The sequence below is a fragment of the Tamandua tetradactyla genome, chromosome 4 (genome assembly GCF_023851605.1).
Source record: "Tamandua tetradactyla isolate mTamTet1 chromosome 4, mTamTet1.pri, whole genome shotgun sequence".
NCBI classification, from domain to species: domain Eukaryota; kingdom Metazoa; phylum Chordata; class Mammalia; order Pilosa; family Myrmecophagidae; genus Tamandua; species Tamandua tetradactyla.
The window spans coordinates 23,027,252-23,054,056 of record NC_135330.1 but is presented as its reverse complement, the minus strand read 5'-3'; the positions used below and the strand labels follow the sequence as shown (position 1 = coordinate 23,054,056).

The 26,805-nt window shown below is 36.6% G+C and overlaps 1 protein-coding gene across 2 annotated transcripts in view; it reads left to right on the top strand.

Annotated features, from left to right (window-relative positions):
• The window catches only part of NME7 (NME/NM23 family member 7), a 331,620-nt gene that overhangs the window by 74,495 nt on the left and 230,320 nt on the right, over positions 1-26,805 (top strand). For both annotated transcript variants that reach the window (XM_077156907.1, XM_077156908.1), the window contains exons 2-3: positions 2,773-2,880; positions 3,636-3,802. In XM_077156907.1, the coding sequence (XP_077013022.1) occupies positions 2,773-2,880; positions 3,636-3,802 (275 nt within the window). The remainder of the gene's footprint in view (positions 1-2,772; positions 2,881-3,635; positions 3,803-26,805) is intronic.

The window sequence follows — 26,805 nt, the reverse complement described above, 5'->3', positions numbered from 1 at the left end:
ACTATGTTAGCTGCTATTTTCAGTTTTGGAATTTCTACTTGATTAAAAAAAATTGGGTCTTTGGTGAAATTATCTTGATAAGTTTTTTTTTATAACTATCATTGTTATTTTGAAGACTAGGTCTGAAAATAACAATGTTATCCATGGATCTCTTTCTATTGTCTGTTGTTTCTTTTTCTCCTTTTTTTGATATTGTATATGAAAATTGTCAAGTTTCTGTAGATGAAGGGTGCTAGAATGGAAGAAATATCACCTGAATATGATCCCAGACTAAGCACTATGTTAAAAAAATTTTGTGAGGATTAGTTTAACCATTGCATTGTGCTCCCAGAGATACAATAGAAAAATTAGAATGTTAACCAAGGATCTCCTTTGTGACGGGTTTGAACTCTAAATTTTCTCTTCCCAAGTACTGTGAGACTCTCAAAAGTTCCACTGAGCTTTAATAGCTCCTTTCTGCTTTTCTTTAAACCCTTTCATCCTTCTTAACTTAAAAATCATCAGCACAGGTTTGAGTTCATCTCTCTGATTCTCTTCTGTACAGGCTCTTTGCCCCTTAAGGCTTGGATGCTTTGGTAGGCAGAAATTCCAATTTTAGTCTCCCTATTCCTGAAAGGTTTCCAAATCTCTTTTGTCCTCTCTGTCTCTTGGCAATTTTCCTCTGTGAACTTCTTAGGCTTCTGAGTTTCTTGCCCAGTTTGACTCAAGACTCAGAATATGCTGTTAGGGTAAAAGTGCAAGTGTAAAGAATGTTTGTCTCCCTTCGGTGATCATCCTGTCTCTCTGGATCTAGAATCTTCAAATCCTGACTGCCATGGAAGGGTCAAATCCTGACTGCCATGGAAGGGCTCCAAGACCTTCACACAGATTTTTTTCATACTCAACTTTTCTAGTTGTTCTTAGAAAGTAGCATTGGTTTGCTCTGTGTACTTTGTCATTGTCAAATCAGTAGTTTCTCTGTTTATTTACCTTGTACTAAAACTGTTTTCTGGGTAGGGTATGGGGTGAAAGTCTGCTTCCTCTTTCAGAATTAAAAATTGATTAAGGAGTATGTTTGACAGGTTTTGTGGTTAAGCTGTCTGGATAAATGGGATTGCCAATATTATTTTTCATTTGCTTCACTATCTTTACCCTTTTACCTTATTTATATGCACCAGAATTTCTTCCTTGTAGTAATTTTATTTATTTATTTTAACGAAGGCAATATTCCAATGATGTATTTGAGTAAATTGATATTTTAATATATGGTACAAACTGCATAAGCTATTAATATTTACATTTTGTATTAAAAGGGAAGTATGATGTTAGAATATACAGTGAAGGCTAAGCTCAAAAGAATTGTCTTGTTAGAACCAGTGTAGAAAACGTGTGAAGAAAAGCTTTTATTACTGTCACACTGTGTTTCTTATTTTACATTCATTTCACATTGACTAGTAGCATTGTTTAAATGTGATTTGGAGAAGATAGTGAGAAAGATGAAATACTGTCTTTAAAACTATTCATCTAGATTGCAATTTATAAGTATAATCATAAACATAACTATAATTTCCACCATTAGAACTTATAAGTAAATTGTTAACATAAAAAGAACCATCCGTATCCTTAAACAGAGAATTAGCAACAAAACACCTGGATTCCTTTCTTTCCTAGGCCCTCCTTAGCTTATAGTGATGTAAGACATTTGGGGATGGGGTATTTTTATTAACATATATAATGGGAAATCCTGCCTAATAGTCAAGGCAAAGGAGGCCAATCTTTGAATTGTTTTTTATTTTCTTTTATGTGGTAGCTGCGAGTGTCCTCAAAGACCTCCATTAGAGGGAACTTAGGTGACCAAGTGCCCCAAGTACTGTGTTCTGAAATCCACCTTAGCTTTTGAACCTAGGCCATGCTTCCCAAGGGCTGCTCCCAGCCAGTGACTGAGAGAAACAGGGATTCTAAAGCGTGCTTGTCCTAGGGAGACAAAGGACTCCTCTGTCTGCCTACTTTTGGCTCGAGCCCTCCCTGATGGCTTAGTTAAACCTTCCTTAGACTCTGTAACCATCTAGGATAATTGCACTCAGCCTTCTTTCCCTCTCTTCTTAATTTGGACTCAAACTTGCACTTAAATCTCTTAGCTTTCCCAGCCTTCCCTGACTTCCTCCCCCTTTTCTCTTACAGGAATTCCCCATAATAAAATTTTTGCATGTTTAATCCTGTCTTGGTGATTGCTTCTTGGTGGACTAACCTATTCTATTTCTGTAAAATTCATACAAAGTTACTAAGGAGAGAAAGGATTTTTATATAATTGTAATGACAATAATATTTGAATGCTACTAGATTATTAAATTTAGAAAAGTTAAAATATCATGTAAGTGAGTGCTAGCTTCTCAGAAATATTTCCTTACATTAGCTTATTGATAGGTTGTTCATATGTAAACTTGCCTTCAGTAGGCCTTTGATTATTATAGTAGTCAGATCTAAGGAACTCATGACCTACAAAATGTCAGTTTACTCGGGATGACTGAATGTCCACGGAGTATTTAACAATTCATAAATCATTCTTGAGATATCCAGGGATATTTAATGAAAAATTAGAAGGAAATATTTCTGAAGATGTGTTGATAATTGTTAATATATTGTTGATAAATGGAATAATTAAATATAATGCAAAATATAACATTTGTTGTCTGCAAATATGTGATAATGCTTGTTTCCATTTTGTATGACTTTTGCAAGAAAGCTTATATTTTATATGTCAGTGTTTAAATTCTTTTTAATTTTTCTTTGCAGAATCATAGTGAAAGATATGTTTTCATCGCAGAGTGGTATGATCCAAATGCTTCACTTCTTCGACGTTATGAGCTTTTATTTTACCCAGGGGATGGATCTGTTGAAATGGTAAATGAGTCTTTCTTTGCTTGAGTGTTGGTAAAGTAGGTAAAGGTGGGGTAAGGAGAGAAGTTGTGTTGCCTTTTATATAGTTAGCTTTAAAGAATACATTTATATATTGTACTGGAAAATTTTTGTATTTATTATAATTCCAATACAAGAAGATAACTATGCTATTTTTTAAATGTGAAAAATAGTAATTAAGATATTTTGGTTTGAAAACTGAAATGGAATTATACATGTTTTGGACTAAGCAACAGTCAGTACATGGTTATAGATATCACAGTCATAAATTTGATAACATTATTGAAAACTATGATCTCTAAAAATCTCAAATTAAGAGCATTCTGTTTATTTCACTGTGACCCTTCACTGGTAACCATTTTTACAAATGGATCTATTTGATTTGGGGATTTTGTTTAGACAAGAAAGCAGAGATTTGGGTGTGTGACTGTCTTTCTCTGGGATTTTGTAGGCACTAATTTGCTGAGTTGATTTGGCAATAAACAGATCTTTTTTTTTTTAGGTTCAGTATTTTTTAGTATTAAATATGCAATAAGAAATTTTTATGTTATAGCTGGGTTGGACCAGGAAATATAGAAGTTGTAATATTAAAAAAAACATGTTTTCTATTTGTAGCTAAAAAGAAACAGAAGGTAACCAATCCTTGATAAAATAGAACTAAGAATGATTTCTCAATTGTAATATTAACGTTTCCTAGTGGTTAAGTTCCAGTTTTTTTCTGTTGTTGTTTTGGGTTCTAGCATGATGTAAAGAATCATCGTACCTTTCTAAAACGGACCAAATATGAAGACCTGCACTTGGAAGACTTATTTATAGGAAACAAAGTGAATGTTTTTTCTCGTCAATTGGTGCTAGTTGACTATGGAGATCAATATACAGCTCGCCATCTGGGCAGTAGGAAAGAAAAGTAAGAAAACAATTACATAATATTTTTTTATTCTTAAAACATTATATATGAGAGTTGGTATCAGAATTCTAATATTCTGATTCTGTCTTGTGTTTTCAAATTGCAGAGAATTTTCTAGTCATCCAATTCAATGTTCCTACATTTTTAGAATTTTTTGGAGTCAATTCTGTAATTTGTTACCTCTTCACCCATAATAGCAAAGTGATTAGGCAGTGATTCCCATAATAGCATAGTCTTAGGCAATGATTCTTTTTATGGGGAGCAAATAAAAACTTTTTATATGCCCTCTTCATTCTTTGTAACATGTTTCTAACTGGGACCTGAGAATTCAGCATGAAACATGAAAGATCTTGGCGTTTATGATAACCATGGCTTAGAAGAAGTTTTTAAAATTTTTTAAAAGCACTTAAAAATTTTCTCCCTTTTATTGCCATATATTTGTGCTTATAGATATTTTTTGATGTATATAACACAGGAAAATCTTAGGTTTTCTTTCATACTGTCTTGTACCATTTTGTGAGGACTTAACAAGGATGAGTCCTCAAGCTGCTTACAGAAGAGAAAGCAAAATACACATCCACAAAAAACTATTATACACCGTAGAAAATTATGAGTGCCATAAAGTCAGTGGAAACTCAGAATAAAGCAGTTATTTCAGTTGTGGAAGAACAGGGAATTCTTGATAGAGGTTTTTGAGCTGGATCATGAAAAATGTATTGACTTTTTATCCTGTTAGTTGAAGTGGGAGGAAAAAGCATGCTGGTCAGTGGGACAAGTATGAGCAAAGGTACAAAGGCATAGATCGTGCACAGCCATTTTGTTCTGCTTGACTAGCTTGGTGGTTAAAAGAAACAAAGCTCCACCTTGCAGATGGGGAAGTAGACACTTAGAGATGTTAGGTAACACAAAATAGAGGCAAAATTAGAAGTCAAAGCCAATTGGATTTTTTTTTTTTTTTTTTAATCAAAAAAAAGAAAAGAAATTAACACAACATTTAGAAATCATTCCACTCTACAAATGCACTCAGTAATTCTTAGTTTCATCACATAGATGCATGATCATCATTTCCCAGTACATTTGCATCGATTTAGGAAAAGTACTAGCAAAACAGCAGAAAAAGATATAAAATGCCAATATAGAGAAGAGAATTAAAATAATAATACTAATAATATATATATATATATATATATATATATATATATATATATATAAAGGAAAAAGAAAAAAACAAAAACAAAAGATACAAACACACAAACAAACAAACAAAAAACCATATTTCAGGTGCAGCTTCATTCAGTGTTCCAACCTAGTTACATTACATTTAGGTATTATTGTGCTGTCCATTTTTGAGTTTTTGTATCTAGTCCTGTTGCACAGTCTGTATCCCTTCAGCTCCAATTACCCATTATTTTACCCTGTTTCTAACTCCTGCTGGTCTCTGTTACCAATGATATATTCCAAGCTGATTCTCGAATGTCGGTTCACATCAGTGGGACATTACAGTATTTGTCCTTTAGTTTTGGGCTAGACTCACTCAGCATAATGTTCTCTAGGTCCATCCATGTTATTACATGCTTCATAAGTTTAGTCTGTCTTAAAGCTGCATGATATTCCATCATAGGTATACGCCACAGTTTGTTTAGCCACTCGTCTGTTGATGGACATTTTGGCTGTTTCCATCTCTTTGCAATTGTAGATAATGCTGCTATAAACACTGGTGTGCAAATGTCCGTCTGTGTCTTTGCCCTTAAGTTCTTTGAGTACATACATAGCAGTGGTATTGCTGGGTCGTAATCCATTCTGCCAGTCTATGTCTTTTGATTGGGAATTTCAGTCCATTAACTTTTAGTGTTATTACTGTTTGGATAATATTTTCCTCTACCATTTTGGCTTTTGTATTATATATATCATATCTGATTTTCCTTCTTTCTACACTTTACTCCATACCTCTCTCTTCTGTCTTTTCGTATCTGACTCTAGTGCTCCCTTTAGTATTTCTTGCAGAGCTGGTCTCTTGGTCACAAATTCTCTCAGTGACTTTTTGTCTATAAATGTTTTAATTTCTCCTTCATTTTTGAAGGACAATTTTGCTGGATATAGGAGTCTTGGTTGGCAGTTTTTCTCTTTTAGTAATTTAAATATATCATCCCACTGTCTTCTAGCTTCCATGGTTTCTGCTGAGAAATCTACACATAGTCTTATTGGGTTTCCCTTGTATGTGACAGATTGTTTTTCTCTTGCTGCTTTCAAGATCCTCTCTTTCTCTTTGACCTCTGACATTCTAACTAGTAAGTGTCTTGGAGAACGCCTATTTGGGTCTATTCTCTTTGGGGTGCGCTGCACTTCTCGGATCTGCAAATTTAGGTCTTTCATAAGAGTTGGGAAATTTTCAGTGATAATTTCTTCCATTAGTTTTTCTCCTCCTTTTCCCTTCTCTTCTCCTTCTGGGACACCCACAACACGTATATTTGTGCGCTTCATATTGTCATTCAGTTCCCTGATCCCCTGCTCAAGTTTTTCCATTCTTTTCCCTATAGTTTCTGTTTCTTTTTGGAATTCAGATGTTCCATCCTCCAGTTCACTAATTGTAGCTTCTGTCTCTTTAGATCTACCATTGTAGGTATCCATTGTTTTTTCCATTTTTTCTTCTTTGTCCTTCACTCCCATAAGTTCTGTGATTTGTTTTTTCAGATTTTCTATTTCTTCTTTTTGTTCAGCCCATGTCTTCTTCATGTCCTCCCTCAATTTATTGATTTGGTTTTTGAAGAGTTTTTCCATTTCTGTTCGTATATTCAGCATTAGTTGTCTCAGCTCCTGTATCTCATTTGAACTATTGGTTTGTTCCTTTGACTGGGCCATATCTTCAATTTTCCGAGCGTCATCCATTATTTTCTGCTGGTGTCTGGGCATTTGATCAGATTTCCCTGGGTGTGGGACCCAGCTGGTTGAAAGCTTTTTCTGTGAAATCTCTGGGCTCTGTTTTTCTTTTCCTGCCCAGTAGGTGGCGCTCGTGGCGCTCGTCTGTCTGCACGGCAGTCGGCCGGGAAACCGTGCGTGGAGGGGGGGTCGCTGGCCGCCGCGGCTTGGGAGAGTGCCGGTCCTAATTGCCCAGCTGGCCCGAAACGCCAAGCGTGACGAGAGGGCCCCACTATCCAACGTTCCCAGTCAGACCGGGGAGCCACGTGCGTGGAGGGGACCCCAGTCGCCAGCCGCCCCGGCCGGGAAACGCGCGCCCCTCGGGTATCTCACCGCAGCAGATTCTCCCTGCCCGTTCAGCTGTTCCAGAATGGGGTACGCTGTCTTTTTGGTCTCTGTCGTGACTCCGGGAGCTGTTTCGTATTGTTTCTATTTCTTTAGTTGCTTTTCTGGAGGAGGAACTAAGACCCGTGCGTCTTACTAAGCCGCCATCTTCTCCGGAAGTCCGCCAATTGGATTTTGAGGATTTACCATAGGAAAATGGATAGAACCTGTGGTTGCCCTCAATCTGCCTTAATTCATTTTTGTTTCCTTGTGGCCCCTAGCACATATTTTCACACATTACATGCACCTTATCTGCCTTAGCTGAATTAATAAACAACAATTAAAATTTTGTTATCTGCTCTTTCCTTCTTCTGCTTCTCTTCTCAAATGATGGCTTTGATCCAGTTGACAAGGAAGTTTTTGTCTAGTTGGTTTGTAACTAATATTGTTTATTATACAGTGCTATACACAGTCTTAATGTATTCTCAATAAACGTTGACTGATGATCATTTGGAAAAGGTCTATATAAGTGTTATAAATAAAAAAGAAGAAGAAACTATATAAGGAAATTGTGATACAGAGAAACCTTCTGTTTTGTGTACAATTATATCACTAAACACCTGTTGTATTGATTCCTTAAACAGTTATTTACTTAAGGAAATGTTCCACAAAAATTTGTTGAATGAATGAAAAAAAAACGAGTTTGGATCATTGAAAATTGCTGAGGGAAGATTTTACAGCTAACTAATATCCTGTCTACTTCCTTCCCTTTGCTTGTGACTTTTCACATGAAGTAGAGAAAGTGTAGCATGGTATTTTCCATGTGTCCTTTTATTTTTCTTTATGATTTGTCAAAGCCATTATTTGCCATTCCAACTTTCCCTCAGTTTCAATTTTGAAGAGAGACGGAACAAGTTAGAGTTGCAGCTGTAAATCAGGCTATGTAGAAAACAAGGACTTTTGGTAATGTTTATTTTCTGAATGTTAATTTTCAGCGTTTTAATTTTAATTTTAATTTTCAGTCTCTATGTTTATGAATTTGCAATTTTCTGAGACTAGCATTAGGTATATTTAAAATGAAATTTTCATTTTTCAGCTCTGATTTCTGTGTCATATTTTATATTGTGTTAGGAGATTTTGTCATTTGTGGAGTGATTGTTACAGTAATTAAAAATAGAGATCAAACTAAAAATAGGGTGGAAGTGACAGAAATGTGTATAAAAACTCCAAAAACTAATTCAGTAGGGAAAAAAAATCAAACTGTTTTTGAGGTCCACCATCAAAATAGCTAGCTGATTGCCTAGTCTCTGAGTCACCTGCATAGTAATATGAGAATTCTTTCTGTGATTTCCCCAGCCATTCTTTACAAATCTTTTGTAATTCTCCAGATGGCCTTGATATTCTGTGTGGATATTAGTAAACAGGTGGTGATGAATCAGAGAGGTGATAATGCCTCATAAAAAAAGAAGGCCAAAAAATCCACATGGTGACTGTGAAGTAAGGAAAAAAATTAGTGTGTCAGTTATGTAGGAATCTTTTATTTTTATGAAGTCTATGGTAAAAGTCTTTGGGATTAAAGAAAAACCAACCATAACTCCTTTATTTACCACTACTGATAAATAATTATAGCTTTCATTTATTGAATGCATGCTAAATGCCAGTCACTGTGCTAGGCACTTGACATTCACATTTCAACCCAATAATCTTTTAAATATTCATTTAAACTAGCAAAAGTAAATGAATTTGGGAGAGAGGATTAAATGTCTACTCAATCAAAATAAAATAATAATGGCCACAATAATTACAGCTTTTGTATATTAACTCTGATTTGTCTCAGTGAATGTTTTTTATTCCATTTTATGGAATGGTTAAGTAACTTGGCCACAGCAACACAGCTGGAAAGTAAAGGGAAATGAGCACACCTTGTTCTGTTTGACTTTAAAAGTCATTATCTTTCCATTAAATCTCAAGTCCATTCTCTATTAAATCTCTAATTAATAGATTTTTGAATTGAATTGATTTCTTACAAAAACAGCAGGAACAGAATTCTATTTTAATGTGGAGACAGATTTGAAACATTTAGACTTTATGGATACAGTTAGTAAAAATATGTGAAGTAGTATACTTTTAGTGACAGAAATTGCTTTTACCATTTTCATTTATGATTCTTTGGAAAGAAATGGTTTGGGGTAAACCCAGCAACCATTTGGGTGATTTAAATAAATTTCCAAGAGTTTTAAAAATGTATTGTTAAAATTTTATTTTAAATTATAAAAAAAGGAGGCATATGGAGATGTACATGTATCTCTGTGATGGTTCCACGGAAGCAGCTTCTGTATAATAATTACAATTTGATCTATTTCTTAGTTTTAAATAGTATCAAGTAAAGTTTATGAATTAATTACATCCCTATTATATTCATTTTACTTGATTCCTTTCTTTCTGGAGTAAAGCCTATGGTGGGGATTGGAGAATGGAGTGAAGTTGGTCTCTATTATAATGTTACCATGAACCATAGGGCCTAGTTTGCATTGATTGTATTTTTTCCATAAACCATTCCATTTTCAACACTTTGTGGTCTCCATCTTGCTAATTTTGAGGCAGTTACACAGATAATTAAATATAAATTCAGTCCACAAATTAATCTCGATTTTCCAGTTCTTTTTCACTTTAGAAATTTGACATTTAACTCCACGTTTCTGTCCTCTCTATGTAAAGCTTCTCAAATCAAATGGGTAAAAGTTAACTGTCAATAAATCAGGGTATTTTGATTTTAATTTTTGCTAGTAATGAGTTATGTTTTATAGTTCTGTTGTTTAAATGTAATGACATAGTACAATCCATGTATTTCTAAAATCCTTTTACCCCAAACAGAAATTATTGAAATAGTTTTTATGTGAAGAGTCACCATTGTTCACATCCTTACCACTGTTAGAAATTATGGTAGGATCTGTTTGCAGTCATACCTTTCATTATTGTGTTTCACAGATTTTGTGGGTTTTTTATATATTGAAGGTTTTGGCAACCTTGAATGGAGCCAGTTTGTCAATACCATTTTTCCATACGCATTTTTCCATACGCTCACTTCATGTCTCTGAGTCACATCTTGGTAATTCTCACAATATTTTAAACTTTTTCATTATTATTATTATATCTGTTATGGTCATCTTTCATTTTTTTGCAATTTTACTGAGATACATTCAAATACTATATAATCATTCAAAGTATACAATCAACAGTTCACCGTATCATCATATAGTTTTGTGTTTATCACTGCAATTTTTGAACATTTTCATTACTGTAAAAAAATAAAAATAAGAATAAAAATAAAAATATAAAAAAGCATCCAAAACATCTCATACCAACTATCACCCTTATTATTTATTTATTGTCTTTATATTCTTAATCATCAGTCCATACATTGGATAAAGGGCATGCCGGTCACAAGGTTTTCACAGTTAACATGGTGATACCTCAAAAGCTCTGTAGTTATTTGGTCATCCTCAAGAATCAGGGGTACTGGTTTACAGTTCAACAGTTTCAGGCATTTCTTTCTAGGCATTATAGTACAAGAAAAACTAAAAAGGAATATACATAGAATGTATAAAAATAATCTCTCAAAAGACCTCTCAAATCTGTTTGAAATCTCTCAACCAATGAAATTTTGTTTCATTTCACTTCCCTGTTTTAGTCAAAGAGCCTATCTCAATCCCACAATGCCAGGGCCAGTCTCATCCCTGGGAGTCAGGCCCCACTTTGTCAGGGAGATTTACACCCCTGGGAGTCATGCTCTACATAGTGGGGAGGGCAGTGAGTTTACCTGTTGTCATGGTCAGGTTCATGTGTCAACTTGACCGAGTGGTGACACCTATTTGTCTGATTGGGCAAGTGCTGGCCTGTCTGTTGCGATGAGGAAGTTTCATAGAATTAAATCATGATCATGTCAGCTGCATCCACAGCTGATTCTATTTGTAATCAGCCAAGGGGAGTATCTTCTGCAATGAGTGGTGCTTAATCTAATCACCAGAAGCCTTTTAAGAAGGATTCAGAAGAGACAGGCTCTTTTTCCTGCTTTGGCCAGCAAGCCTCTCCTGTGGAGTTTGTCCAGACCCTCCATCAGAATCGTTGGCTTCACAGCCTGCCCTGTGGATTTTGGACTCAGTGTTTCCACGGTTACATGGAACACTTCTATAAATTTTATATTTACTAGTGTTTCCTGTTGATTCTGTTTCTCTAGAGAACCCTAACTAATACAACTACAACTGTAGAGTTGGTTTAGAGAGAGAGAGAGACCACTTCTGAGCAACAAAAGAGGTTCTATGGGGTGACTCCTAGGTATAATTATAAGTAGGCTTAGCTTCTCCTTTGCAGGAATAAGTTTCATAAGGGAAAGCCCCAAGATTGAGGACTGGGCCTAATAAATTGGTAATCCCTAATGCTTGTAAAAATATCATGAATTCCCAATGTGGGGAAATTTAATATTTCCACTTTTTTCCCAGTCCTTCAAGGGAACTTTGCAAATACTTTTTTATTTTCTGTCCAAATTACTCTGGGATGTTTTGGGGCATCACGCTAACACAAAATCTCACTCCCTATTCAAGGTTCCATGTAATTATGGTGTTTGAATAAACTGACCATACAAGTTAAATTAGACAGGTACTACAGAAAATATAAATTTTGCAACAAATAAACATCTTTTCCTTTGGTCTCACACAGAAGTTGAAGTTTTAAAACAGTCAATATCATTCTTTACTGTTTAGTCTGATTTACCTTAGTCCTAACTAGATGAGTTTCATTCATATTTCTAATTGAAATCTGTTCTCTTTTTCAGCTTTTTAAACATTTGCTGACTTATTTCACTCAACATACTGTCCTCAAGGTTCATTCACCTAGTTGCATACTTCACAACTTCATTCCTTCTTGCTGTTGCCATTCAGTATTCCATTGTATGTATACACCACAGTTCACCCTTCCATTCATCAGTGGATGTACCTTAGGCTATCTCCATTCATTGCAAATTGTGAATACTGCTGCCATAAATACCAGTGTGCAAATATCCATTCCTGTTCCTACTTTCAGTTCTCCCAACATATACCTAATAACAGGGTTGCAGGATCATATGGTTTGCCAGTTTGAATCTGTTGTGTACCTTGAAAAGCCGAGTCCTTTAATCCTCATCAATATTGCTGGGTAGGGTCCTTGATCTTGAAACTCTGAAACTTATCCCTGCAAAGGATAGGCTAAACCTATTTAAAACTAGATCTAAGAGTCACCCCCAGAGAACCTTTTTGTTGCTCAGATGTGGCCTCTCTCTCTCTAAGCCGACAGGGCAAGGGAACTCACTGCCCTCCCTCCCTCTTTTTGGACATGACTCCCAGGGGTGTAACCCTCCCTGGCAACATGGGACAGAAACCTGGGATGAGCTGGGACTTGGCATCAAGGGATTGAGAAAACCTTCTTGACTAAAAGTAAGAAGAGAGAAATGAGACAAAATAAAGTGTCAGTGGCTGAGATATTTCAAACAGAGTCAAGAGGTTATCTTGAAGGTTATTCTTATGCATTATATAGATATCCCCTTTTTAGTTTATGGTGTATTAGAGTGGCTAGAGGGAAGTACCTGAAACTGTAGAGCTGTGTTCCAGTAGCCATGTTTCTTGAAGTGATTGTATAATGATATAGCTTTTGCAGTGTGACTATGTAGCATGAAAACCAGGAACGAGGCCGCAGGCCTCCAGAAACGTTCTGCGAAGTTAGAACAGGCTGAGACTAAGGATCCGCAGTTTCAGGAAGTAGGTTTTATTAGCTCATGCGCACGAGGGCCCAGCTGAGTCACCTCAAAAGTCTGAGCCCTGAACAAAAGGCAACCTTAGCTTTTATAGACTTTTTGACATGTTAAAGACAAGGTACACAATTGGCTGATTTAAGTTGAGAATGGCCCAGAGCTCAACCATTGAGGGGCCCCCACCCCAGGAATATCTTGTTTTGCTTACCTGCATCTTTACCAGTTCCTGAAGGCTAGAGGAGGGGGTTTCTATACCAGGAAATGAACCTTATCTTATCTCACTTGCCTGCAAGAAGAAGGGGTTTGGGGATTTTCCACAGAGAGCACAGCTAAACCAGAAAGAGGGCAAGGCCTGCCTGCTACAACTATGTGATTGTAAAAACCTTGTGTCTGATGCTCCTTTTATCTACAGTATGGACAGATGAGTAAAGAATATGAATAAAAATAAACAAATAATAGGAGGAGCAAATGTTAAAATAAATTGAGTAGATTGAAATACTAGTGGTTAGTGAGAGGGAGGAGTAAGGATATGGTATATATGGGTTTTTTTGAAGAGTTGCAAATGTTCAAAAAAATGATCAAGGTGATGAATACAAAACTATGTGATGATTGTGAGCCACTGATTTTGCACCATGTTTAGAATGTTTATATGCCAAGAGTGTATGTTTGTTTGTTAAGGTTTACAGTAAAAATATTTAAAAAAATTACTTTATGGCTTATAAAAGCAAAAAAGTTGAATGAACACTGTCACAGTACAACGATTTTCAAACAATTATCACAGTAGAATCCTTCCTTCAGATGAAATCCTACAAGAAGTCCTAATATATAAAACAGACATGTTCGAGAAGCTTTGCTTTTTTACCCCACCCTACTAATGCCAGCAGCAGCCGCAGAAGTATCTTCTTTGGATCTCTAAGAAAACAGTTTCAAATCACTGATTCCCGCCCCCCCCCCCGCAAAAAAAAATCACTGATCCCATTCAACTTCTGATTTTACAGTTGAGAAGTAAAGTGAATAACTGAACTGTTCCCAAACCCATGTTTTTAATTTAAGGCTTAAGTGCTTTATATTTCAAAAATGTAGCTCAGGTAAGATAAGATACTATTCTGTCCCTATGGCTCTAAGGTAGCCATTAATGAATCATTGAAAAATAAGTACTTGTTCTAGTTTGCTACCTGTCAGAATGCAATATACCAGAAACAGAATGGCCTTTATAAAGAGGGATTTAATAAGCTGCTAGTTTACAGTTCTAAGGCCAAGAAACTGTCCCAGTTAAAGCATGTCTATAAAAATGTCCAAATTAAGGTATCAACAAGAGCTGACTTTCACTCAAGATGATATATGTACCATTTTAAGATCTTTTATAACATATTTGAGACCTTGAATAAATAGACATACTACTTATTTCTGCTACCTGGATTTTCCTGAGTAAGTTGATGGAATATTTTAAGTTTCAGAAATCATAATAATAAGTGAACTTTCTCTTAAAAAAAAAAGAAAAAGACCAGGGAAGTTCAGGGTTTCTCTCTCAACTGTAAAGGCACATGACGGACATGGTGATATTGTCTAGCTTCCTCTCCAGGCCTCTTGCTTCATGAAGCTCTCCTGGAGGCGTCTTCCTTCTTCATTTCCAGAGATCTCTGGCTGGTGGACTCTTGACCTCATGGCTCTGCCACGGTTCTGCAGCTTTCTCCTCATTCTCTTGCCATTCTCCAGCTTTCTCCAAAATGCTTCTTCTTTTAAAGGATTCCAGTAAAGTATTCAAGACCCTCCTGGAGTAGGTGGAGTCACATCTCCCTCTATTCAAAAGTTAATGCCCACAGTTGGGTGAGTCACATCTCTGTGAAGATAACCTAATCAAGTTTCTAACCTATAATACTGAGTAGGGATTAGAAGCAGTTGCTCCCATAAGATTGATTAGGATTAAAACATGGCATTTCTATGGTACATAAATCCTTTCAAACTGGCACAATACTCAACAGGTATACTAGACCCCCATTATTCACAGATTCTGTATTTGTGAATTGGCCTACTTACTAAAATGTATCTGTGATCCCAAAATCAGTGAGGTCCACTCTGACCCTTACTCTGCCCTCCCCGTTGGACTTACTACTGTCGAACATGCTATCATGTATGAAATAAATACAATGAAATAAAAAAATATTGCTGGGCAGGATCTTTTTTATTGTTTCCATGGAGATGTGACCAATCTAATTGTGGGTGGTAATCTTTGATTAGATGGCTTCCATGGATGTGTCTCCACCCATTCAAGGTGGGGTTGCTTACTGGAGCCCTTTAAGAGGGAATCATTTTGGAAAAAGCTTTAGAGCAATGAGAACCAACAGAGTCTACATAGCCAGAGACCTTTGGAAGAAAACACCCCCAGGAGAGCTTCATGAAACAAGAAGCTGAGAGTGAAAGCTAGCAGATGTCACCATGTGCCCTCCCAGCTGAGAGAGTAACCTCGAGCTTCATCAGCCTTTCTTGAGTAAAGATAATCTCTTGTTGGTGCCTTAATTTGGACACTTTCATGGCCTTAGAACTATAAACTTATAAGTTATATTAAATTCCCCCTTTTTAAAAGCCATTCTGCTCCATTGCATTCCAGCAGCTTGCAAACTAACGCAGACATGTTACTGGAGAAGGGGGTTGCTGTTGCAGTTTGCAAATACCAAAAATATTGGACAGTTTTTTAAATGAATAAAGGGAAGATTCTGGAAGAATTATGAGGTGCTTGATAGAGAAGGCCTAGAATGTTTTGAAGGGAATGTTGGTAGAAATGTGGACTCTAAACATACCTCTAAGAAGGCCTTAGACAGAAATGATGCATGTGTTATAGTAAACTAGAAGGAAGGTGATTTTTGGATCTTTGTTTTAAAGTAGTAAAAAATCTGGTAAAATTGACCACCGGTTTTAGATGGAAGGCAAATTTTAAAAGCTATGAACTTGGATATTTAGCAGAAGAGATTTCCAAATTAAATGTGAAAAGTGTCACCTGGTTTCTCTTTGCAACTTATGGCAAAGTGTTACAGAAAGAGATAAGTTGAGAACTGAACTCTTTGGTCAAAGAAACCAGAAAGTGATGGTCTGTAAAATTCTGGGCTTCTAGAAAGGGAGACCCCAAAGACTAGTGCCCCACATGAGGACTTAACCAAGCATGGAGCCAGTCAGCCATATCAGAAAAAGCTCGTATTGGAAATGAAGTTATCCAGGAAGGACTTGTGGAAACTACTTTTGTCCGATGAGTATGATTTGAGCATATTGCATACAAAACCAACAAAGAGCATTATGGGATCTGTGTTAATGGAACTGCTGCCAGTCTGGACTAAAAGGTTCAGAAAAGGGAAAAAGTGAAGGTAAAATGTCTTCAGAGGCAGAACCATGTAGAGTAAGGTCTGAAGTCAAGAAGCCTCGGACCAGGAGAGTGGACCCACCCAAGTACTTGGAGTGGGTTAGTTTACCCTGAAGGCAGAAGGTGGGCCTTCCACCTCCTTGCTCTGAAAGAGTTGTGCTGCCTCAGGCCTTAGAGAGGGTGGAGCACATTCCTTGGGGATTGGGGAGAGCCTGGCTGCCACCACATGGAGGGGTTAAGTGTGCCCCCCAGAGATGATAGAGAGCCCAGGTGTGCCCCGATGCTTGGAGAGGGTGGAGATGAGAAAAAGGTGATCACCCCAGTGTCCCCCAAGGCTGCATTTGGAGAGGGGCAAACCACTGCATAAGCCCCTGGAAAGGGTGGGGCTTCCTCTTTCTGATAAATGACTCTCAGACTTTGAAATCTAATGGAGTTTGCCCTGCAGGTTTTTGAAACTGCTTAGATCTGGTAACCCCTGTGTTCCTTCCAATTTCTCCCAATGGAAATGGGTGTAAGTATCCTATGACTGTCCCTCCTTTGTATGCTGGTAGCAGATAACTTGTTCTGAGTTTTAGAACTCCAGAGCCAGAGGACAATTTTGCCCTAGGACAGACAAGCCTGTAACTAACTTTGATGAGATTTTGTTGTTTTTGACCTTGTATAGCATATGCATTTTTACTGAAATGGTGTAAGCCTTTCTTGATATTGTGAATGAATGAATGTATTTTGTATATGGGAAAGGATTAGATATGCTAGAAAAGTCATGTTTTAATCCTGATCCATTTTGTGGAAGCAGCTGTTTCCTCTAATCCCTGTTCATTACTGTAGTTGGAAACCTGATTAGATTATCTCCACAGAGATTGGCATGCCCAGTTGTGGGTATTAGCCTTTGACTAGAGGGAGATGTGACTCCACCCCTTTCAGGTGGGGTCTTGATTAGTTTATTGGAATCCTTTAAATGAGGAAATATTTTGGGAAAAGCTAGAGAGCAACAAGAACAACAAGAGCCCATGCCAACAGAGACCTTTGGAGATGGAAAAGAAACCCCACCCCCTCCCCCCACCCCAGGGGGAGCTTCATGAAGTGAGAAGTCTGGTGAGAAAGCTAGCAGACATCGCCATATTCGTCATATGCCTTTCCAGTTGAGAGTGAAACCCTGAATCCCATCAGCCTTCTTGAACCAAGATGTCTTTCCCTGCATGCCTTAGATTGAACATTTCTATAGTCTTCCTTTAATTTGGACATTTTCATAGTCTTAGAACTGTAACTTGGCAACTTAATAAATTCCCCTTTTTAAAAGCCATTCTGTCTCTGGCATATTACATCCCTGCAGCTTGCAAACTAGAACATCTATGTGAGGGCATTTCCATTTCTTCTGCAAAAGAAGAAGAGGGAAAAAAGGAAGAAAAAAAATAAAAAGGAGAAACACCACCACCACCACTACCACCACCAAGCATCCCATGCCCTTATGTCTCCTTCTTATTGACATCAGCTTTGGTATATTGCCTTTGTTACTTTTTTTTTTTTTTTTTAACATGGGCAGGCACTGGGGATTGAACCCGGGTCCTTGGGCATGGCAGGCAAGTGTTCTTACCTGCTGAGCCACCGTGGCCTGCCCCCTTTGTTACATTTAATGGAACCTTATTACAGTGTTACTGTTAACTATAGGTCCTTGTTTGCATTGATTGCATTTTTTCCATGTACCATTCCATTTCAACACTTTGTAATGTTGACATTCATTTATTCTGTCTCGTGTAAAAATAGTCTTATATTTGTATATTTATTCACCATTATTGCCCACTATAGGTTTCACTAAATTACAGAGTCCTAGTATTTATCTTCTACCTTTCCTTGTCATACATGTCCCTAGCTTTCCTCTTTCAACCATATTCACACTCAGCTTTGTTCAGTGTACTTACAATATTGTGTTACCATCATATTTGGGATCTTAATAGTCAGTCCTGTTGAACATTTTGTACTTTTTCAGCATCAAATGCCTGGTTTTTACCCTCTCTCTATTTCCTGATAACCTGTACTCCCACGTTTAACTCTCAAAATTCACTCATTAATGTTAGTTCATATTAATGAGACCATGCAGTATTTGTTCTTTTGTTTCTGGGTAATTTCATCAGTGTCTTCAAAGTTCATCTCTATTGTTGTATGCATCACTGACTTTATTTTGTACCCTTACTGATAGTCTTCATTTCAATACTCTTCTCTGAATCTCTTTCTCCTGCCTTTTCCAATCTGCCTGTAGTCCTTTAGTATTTCTTGTAGAGCACATCTCTTGTTCACAAACTCTCTCAATTTTAAATTCTCCTTCATTCTTGAAGAACATTTTGCCAGATATAGAATTCTTGGGTGGCAGTTTTTCTCTTTCAGTATCTTAAATATATCATCACACTGTCTTCTACCTCCGTGGTTTCTGCTGAGAAGTCCATGCATAGTCTTATCAAGTTCCCTTGTACATGATGGGTTGCTTTTCTCTTGCTGCTTTCAGAATTCTCTCTTTGTCTTTGACATTTGACTATCTGATTAGTACGTGCATTGGAGTAGGTCTGTTTGGATTCCTTCTTTTTAGGGTACGCTGCATTTCTTGGATCTGTAAATTTTGTCTTTCATAAGAGATGAGAAATTTTCAGTGATTATTTCCTCCATTATTCCTTCTGCCCCTTTTTCCTTCTCTTCTCCTTCTGGAACACCCATAGCATGTATGTTCATGCACTTCATGTTGTCATTGAATATCCTGAGACCCTGCTCATATTTTTCTATTCTTTTCCCTATCTGTTCTTTTGTATGTAGAATTTCACATGTGCAGTCCTCTAGTTCACTAATCTTTTCTTCTGCCTCTTCATATCTACTATTGTGAGTGTTTTTCATCTCTGCTAGTGTGCCTGTCATTCCCATACGTTCTAACATTTATTTTTTCAAGCTTTTGAGTTCTTCTATATGGTTGCACGATATTGTCTTCATGTCCTTCATCTCTTTTGCCTCAACTTGTTGATTTGATTTAGCATGTTTTTTTGGACATCTTTACTTAGTTGTTTCATCTCCTGTATCTCATTTGAAGTTAGTTTGTTTCTTTAACTGGGCCATGTCTTCATTTTTCAGATATGACTCATAATTTTCTGCTAATGTCTAGGCATCTCATTTCTTTGATTAGTTTATTCTGGAGGTCATTTTTACTCTTTTACCTAGGGTTTCTTATTGGTTGGCTTTGCTCTTTATCTGTTCTTTGGCATTCGGTTTAACTTATTCTAGACCTCTAGCATGGCTTCTGTTTAATTGATCTGAATGTTTCAGTTTTTGTTTTTCTGGTTCTTGCCCTGCTTATATAGAACTTTTTTTTTGAAAAGGCTCTCCCAAGATATTATTGACCCCAATTAGATTTTCCCAGACTAGACAGTCCTAAGTTTCAGAAGGAGGGTGCAATCAGTTCCAAGTTTCCCTGAGGATGACACTGAGCAGATTGTCAGACTTTCCTGTGACGTCTCTAGACTGTGCTTTTCCTCTACTGCCCAGTAGGTGGTGTTTGTCAGCTCGCAATTCCCCACCAGTGTGAAGTGGTGTGGTGTCTTTAATCCTCAACAGATTCTGTCCCTGCCAGGGGCATGGTTGAAACAGTGGCTGAGGTAGAAAACTAACTTAAGCTGCTTCTGTTTTCCAGCCCCGGGGGTCTAAATTCTCTGAATGAGGCTGACAGTTGAACTGGGCCAACCCCCACCCCCACCCCACTCGACTTTTCTTCCGGTAGATAAGCCCTTTAGAGAACTATCTCATTCTCTTGACTAGTTATTTTATCTCTTAGACATATCTTAATTCCACCTTTGTCTGGGTCAATGCTGACAGTTAAAAATGCCTGAGGCTTTCTCCAGTAAACTGGAATTCATTGAGCCTAGTGAGAAAGGCATGTAGAAAGGAGAGAGAGGCTGAAAGCTAGGCCTCTTGCACCAGTTAAGCAGGTTGTGAATGCACAGGAAAGGTTCTTGAAGGAACTAAAAATGCTCTTCTAGTGAACCTGTGAATGATAAAGCAATTTCTGATTCCAATTTGGAGAAAGTTTTAGTAGTCTGGATAGAAGATCAAACTAGCCACAATATTTCCTTAAGCCAAAGCCTAATTCAGAGCAAGGCCTAACTCTCTTCAATTCTGTAAAGTCTGAGAGAGGTGAGAAATCAGCAGGAGAAGAGTTTGAAGGTAGCAGAGGATGGTTCATAAGAAGCCATCTCCACAACACAAAAGTGCAAGGTGAAGCAGCAAATGCTGATGTAGAAGCTGCAGCAAGTTAGCCGGAAGATATAGCTAAGATTGTCAATGAAAGTAGCTATACTGAAAACAGATTTTTAATGTAGATGAAGCAGCCTTCTATTGAAAGAAGATAACATATACAATTTCATATCTATCTTGAAGTCAGTACCTGGCTTCAAAGCTTCAAAGGACAGGCTGACTTTTGTTAAGGGTGAATGCAGCTGGTAACTTTAAATTGAAGCCAGTGGCCATTGCCTATTCCGAAGACCTTAGGGTCCTTAAGAATTATACTTTGACTGTGTTCTATAAATGGAACAACGAAGTCTGGATGATAGGATATCTGTTTATAACATAGTTTACTGAATAGCTTAAACCCACTGTTGAGACCTATAGCTTTGAAAAAAGGGACTCCTTTCCAACTATTACTGTTCACTGACAGTGTACTGGGTTACCGAAGTGTTCTGATGGAAATGTACGACAGCGTTAATGTTTTCAAACCTGCTAACACAACATTCTGCAGTGCATACATCAAGGAATGATTTCAACTTTCAAGTCTTATTATTTAAAAAATACATTTTCTAAGGCTACAGCTGCCATAGATAATGATTCCTCTGATGTATCTAGGTATAGTAAATTGGAAACCTTTTGGAAAAGATTTACCGTTATAGATACCATTCAGAACATTCATGATTCATGGGAGGAGTTCATAATATCAACATTTACAGGAGTTTTGAAATTGATTCCAACTCTCGTAGATGACTCTGAAGGGTTCAAGATTTCACTGTAGGAAGTAACTGCAGATATGGTGGAAAGAGCAAGAGAACTGGAGTCAAAAGTGGAGCCTGAAGATGTGACTGAATTGCTACAATCTCATGATAAAACTTGAATGGATAAAGAGTTGCTTCTTATGGATGAGTAAAGACAGTGGTTTCTTGAGATGAAATAGCTAGTCCTGTTGAAGGTGCTGTGAACTTTGTTGAAAAGACAATAGAGGATTTAGAATATAACATAAAGTTAGTTGATAAAGCAGTGCCAGGACTGACTCCAATTTAGATAGAAGTTCTACTGGTGGGTTGAATGCTGTCAAACAGCATCACATGCCACAGAGAAATCTTTCGTGAAGGAAGAGTCAGTCAACATGGCAAACTCCATTCTTGTTTTATTTTAAGAAATTGCCACAGCTTCCTCAACCTTCAGCAGCCACCTCCCTGATCATTGAGCAGCCATCAATATCAAGGCAACACCCTCCATCAACAAACACATTAGAACTCGCTGAAGGTCTAGATGATGGTTAGCATTATTTAGCCATACAATATTTCTTAATTAAGGTGTTAGATGATGTTAGGATAGTATTGTTGTCAGTGGCAATCTTTTCTCAGAGAATCTGAGGTGCTATTTTGTTATTAACTGGATGCGTGCTTTATATTTGATTTTAGTGCTATCTGGGAAAATTCAGCTGGGCATATTATTTAAGCTCAAGGCCCAGATGGTTCCTTGTGTTGCCCAAATACAAATCTTGCTGTTAGCTGGCTGCTGAGTCATAGCACAGCATAGCACTGTTGTGTGTGGAAGCAGAGGGACAGTGTAGCTAGATCCAGGGCCAGTCTGGCTCAGACCAATCTATCATCAAGGAAGCAAATGGTGTGCATTATCTTCTAATGTACCATGACCCTGTTCACCAGCAAATGTGCTATTCATCCTTCTTGGGAAGATCAACAGGCTGGGAATGGGATGGTAGTGAGGAGAAAGACAGATAGATGTTTTCTCTTCCCCTTGTATAGTCATCACCCAATAACACTGAATAATAATATATTTTTTCAATTTTCATAGGGCCCAAAGTATGCGCACTAACAAAACAATTATATGATGCAAATTATGACTAATTTGTGCTCTAAATAGAGGAATAGATTATAAAAGACTTCTCAGGGATGAAGAAAATATCTTTAGACAATCAGCAGAGCCTCCTTCAGACTCTTTCACTTAAAATTATTTGTCAAATAAAAGGAATTTAGAAAATTGAATAGCTATTAAGCATACTCCTTCTTTGTAGATTAAAAAAAAGCCTTTTACGAGCTTGGGGCCTTTTGTTATAGTGGTCTAGAGCCTCAAAAGGCCCATTGTCTTACAGTTTGTGAAATCAGTTTGAGTTCAAAATTATAACAATCAATTTGAGTTCAGAATTATAACTTGAGGCTAGACAAGATTATGCTAACTTTATTCTGTGTAAGAAGACATAGTCGCAGGGTATTTGAGGAGTATTAAACAATAACATTTTTTGTTTTACATTTAAAGAACAATTTTATGACAATATTAGGAATTTTATTTGAGTTGATTACTTTTACCCTGTAATAAATGAAGCATTAAACATTTATTTTGACAGCTTTATATCTATATTAAAAAGTTTATAAAACTCAATGAAAAATAATGCTGGTATCCTATAAGTAATCCTGTAAGTTTGAGTATCCAGCCACATCTTTATCTACATTCCTATTGGATCTCAGCCAGAAAGCCAACCAATTAATCAAATTAAAAGGAGAAAAGCATCACTAAGTTAGGTGCCCAGCACCAGATGGTAAATATTACAGAGGGACAATATAAGACAATCTTTTATCACAGGATCTAAATACAAGTTAATTGAGACTCTGACATATGAAAGAGTAGCAAAAACTAAATTCTCCTGTCCTCAGAGAGATGCACTAATTTAGTAAGAGTTCATTTTCCAAAAATGGTATCTGGGTGAACAACAAGCCATATTTGGAGGTGAGACCATATTTAGATAGGTTTTGGGAATGCTTCTGCCTGGAGGCAGGGAGAGTGACCTAGAATCACCAAAAAAGGAGTACATTCCTACTGATACCTTAATCTTGTCCTGGTGAGACCCATATTGGATTGTATTTATTATCTTACCTCCAGAGCTATAAGGTAATAAGTTTGTATTGTTTTAGCCACTGAGTTTATGATAATTTAATAAAGCATCAATAGAAAACTAGTCCAGGGAGAAAAAATAACTGAAGAGAGGGAGAACATCTCAACTAATTAAAAAAAAAAAGGCAAAAAATATAGAAAAGCAGGAAAATAGTAAATAGTAGAAGTATGTACCAAAATCAAATAACCACAATATGTGCAAATGTACAGTATTAACTTACCAGTGAAAATCTAGAGATTTTTAGATTGAATTTCTTTGAAAAAAGAGAAATATGTAATTTTCAAGTGACATACCTAAAGCTATCACAGAACAGAAAAAAAAGAGGGTCAAAAGACATTAATTAACTTAAAAATGGATTATCAATCAAATCCATTCTAAGGAAAACGGCTCAGAGTAGAAATTCACCTCTAATCTGTTAATTGAGCAAGAGACCTCTGATTAAGAATAAACAAAATGGAAAGGCATAATTTGACTTTATATTCCAGGGGAAGAAAACTTAATTTCTTCCTGGGAATTGAATAACGGGAAGGCATTTTTCAGTGCACTATCTGACAGGAGGACAATGATGTTACTGTCAGAGCTTATCATATAATCAGTCTTAAGCCATCTTGGATAATATGATCATCGATAATTAAGAATGAGAAAAAGATTAGACGGTAAATTTTTAGCAAGTCCAATGTAACTGAACTAAGGACCTATTTTAGTACATTTAGGAGCCTCTTAGCAGCAAAACCTCAGTTGTTTACCAGTGGTCCTAGGTGTAACAGTAACTGATACTGAGGCCGTAAACTCACAATGGTGAGAGCAGAACTGAACTGATATTCTGTGAACTCTTCTTCCCTGGTCCGCTGTAGATTGCCTCGCCCATTAGTTTAAAGGAATAAAATCAGGAAATAGGAATATGTGTACCCTGCTCTTCGTGAGTAAAGTGACTTTTACTTCACTCCCTAGATAGCTGCCTCTCTCCATCCTTTTATTTGCTTCTGTGCACCTGACTAAATTTTACAGTTTCTGTTCACATGTGGCCTTGCCTCTTCTCTCTTAAGCAAGGCATATTCTATTGCTTTTCTCTTGTTTCCACATTGTAAGCACATCTGGGTCAGAAGTCAGCCCCTGCATGGAAGCCGATCTCTCTGGTGGTCTCTCTCCCTTCCTCAATTGGCTGTGAGGCAGGCAGAAAACCTTTGTGCAACTGATTGGGAAAGTGTGTGCTCAAGGTTTGCATTTACAGAACCATCTCTCCCTCAAGCAAGTTCCAAATTCCAGATTGGGGAAGGATTAAGGGTGGGATGGAGTAGGAATAGGGTGGATTCCTATTCTCAAATGTAGTTTTACCAGAGAACCTAAATGAAACTGATCATTTATTTATCTTTATCTAGCTCCTTATGTCTATTATCAATCAGTTAATAATTCAGAGGGAAGAAAGGTGACTGAACTTGAGAAATGACAAGAAGCTGAAGTAAGGTTTCAGGGATGTGAGGGATATAGAAGAGAAGAATAGACCAAAATTGAGGCATCAGCAAGATGATCCTTTTTCCCCAAAGGGCTGCAATCCTATACTCATTTGTCACATGGCGCAGCACATGGTGGTGTCTGCTGGAGTCCTTCTGTCTTCTCTTGGCTTACATAGTTTTGTTGTTGTTTTGGACATTTCCATTTTTCCTCCTTGCATATTAGGTGGCTTTCTTCTCTTTTTTTTTTGGTATGGGCAATGATTGCGTGGCTTTACCTACACATTTATCACTGCATTTTTGTTCACCATTTTTTTCTCACATATCAAAGCAGTCTTTTGGAATAATTTTCCTTCTTGAATTGTGTCATTGATTTCTTGAGTAAACTACCTCAATTCTTTTTTTGAATCCATGATTTTTTTTTTATTTCAACTAACTTTCTTTAATGATGCTTTTTCACTTGAGGCAAAATTCTAGGTTGATAGTTACTGTCATGTTTTCTTTATTCTCCTTTTCTTCTATGACTGATTTGAGAATTATGTATTTTATTGATTCTCAATCTTTTAAAATATATGCAGGTAGAGGTATACATTTCCCCGTATATAGTATTTAGCCACATGCTGTAATTTTTGATATGTAATTCAAAATTTTTATTAAGTTCAAAATATTTTCTAATTTCTATATGATATCTACTTTATCCACTAGTTGTTTGGATTTATGTTTATTAATTTCCAAACATGGTTGGATTCTCTTATTCTCTGTTTTTTTATTGAATTTTGGCTGAATTGCATTATTACTAGAGAACATACTCTGCATGATTCTGGTTTCTTTCAAATTTCTATTTCTTTCATCTAGTTGATTATTTTACTGTTTTGAAAAGAATGTTTATTCTGCGGTTGTTTTGTGGAATTTTATTAGGCTAAGGTCATATATTGTGTTAAAATATGTCACATATTTACTAGAATATTTTGTCATCTTGTTCTATCCATTACTAAGGTTTTTAAAAAATCTCCAACTTTGTCATTTGTCTGTATTTCCTTATAGTTCTATTAAGTTTTTTTTGTATACTGTATGGCAGGGTCACGTTTCATTATTTTTTCATGTGAGTATTTCATTATTGCAGCACCATTTGTAAAATTTTTGTTTGTTTGTTTTTTGGGAAGCGCGTGAACCGGGACTTGAAGCTGGGTGTCCTACATGGCAGGCGGGAATTCTACCACTGAACTACCCTTGCACCCCCTGTATTAATTTGTGTGTGTGTGTGTATGTGTGTGTGTGTGTATGTGTGTGGGCAGGCACCAAGAATCAAACCCGAGTCTCCAGCATGGCAGGCGAAAACTCTGCCACTATGCCACTACTGCCCAAAACTATATTAATTTTTATATTATAATTTTGAAGCTATAATGATGTAAAATTATTGTATCTTCCTGATCAATTGAACCTTTTATTATTATGAAGAGATCATCTTTATCTCTCGCAATGCTTTTTTCCTTGAAATCTACTTTGTTTGATATTAATTTAGCTGCATCAGCTTTCTTTTTAGTTAATGTTTATATGGTATACCTTTCTGTATCCTTTTTATTTTCAAAGTCCTTCTATTCTAAATGTGCTTGTTGTAAGTAACATAGTTGCTTATTATTTAATTCCAGTCTGATTGATTTTAACTTTGAATGCTTTCTTGAAAAATCCTGTTTTATAATCTCCCTCATTTTCTGTACAGCTCTAATTTCTAATCTATTTACTAATCTATTTGGATTTAACTCTGCCAGCTTATTTTGTGCTTTTTCTTCTGCTTGTTTTATAATTGTATTTGTAGTCCTTTTCTGACTTCTTTTGGTTAGATTGAGGATTTTTAAGTCCATTTATTTCCTATGAGTTTGAGATGTGTATGCTCCTTTTTAAAAAAGAAACCTTGTTTTAGGTTTACAGAACATTTTCACAGAAAGTACCGAGTTCCCATACATGCTCCACACAGACATAGTTTTGCCAACTATTAACATTTTT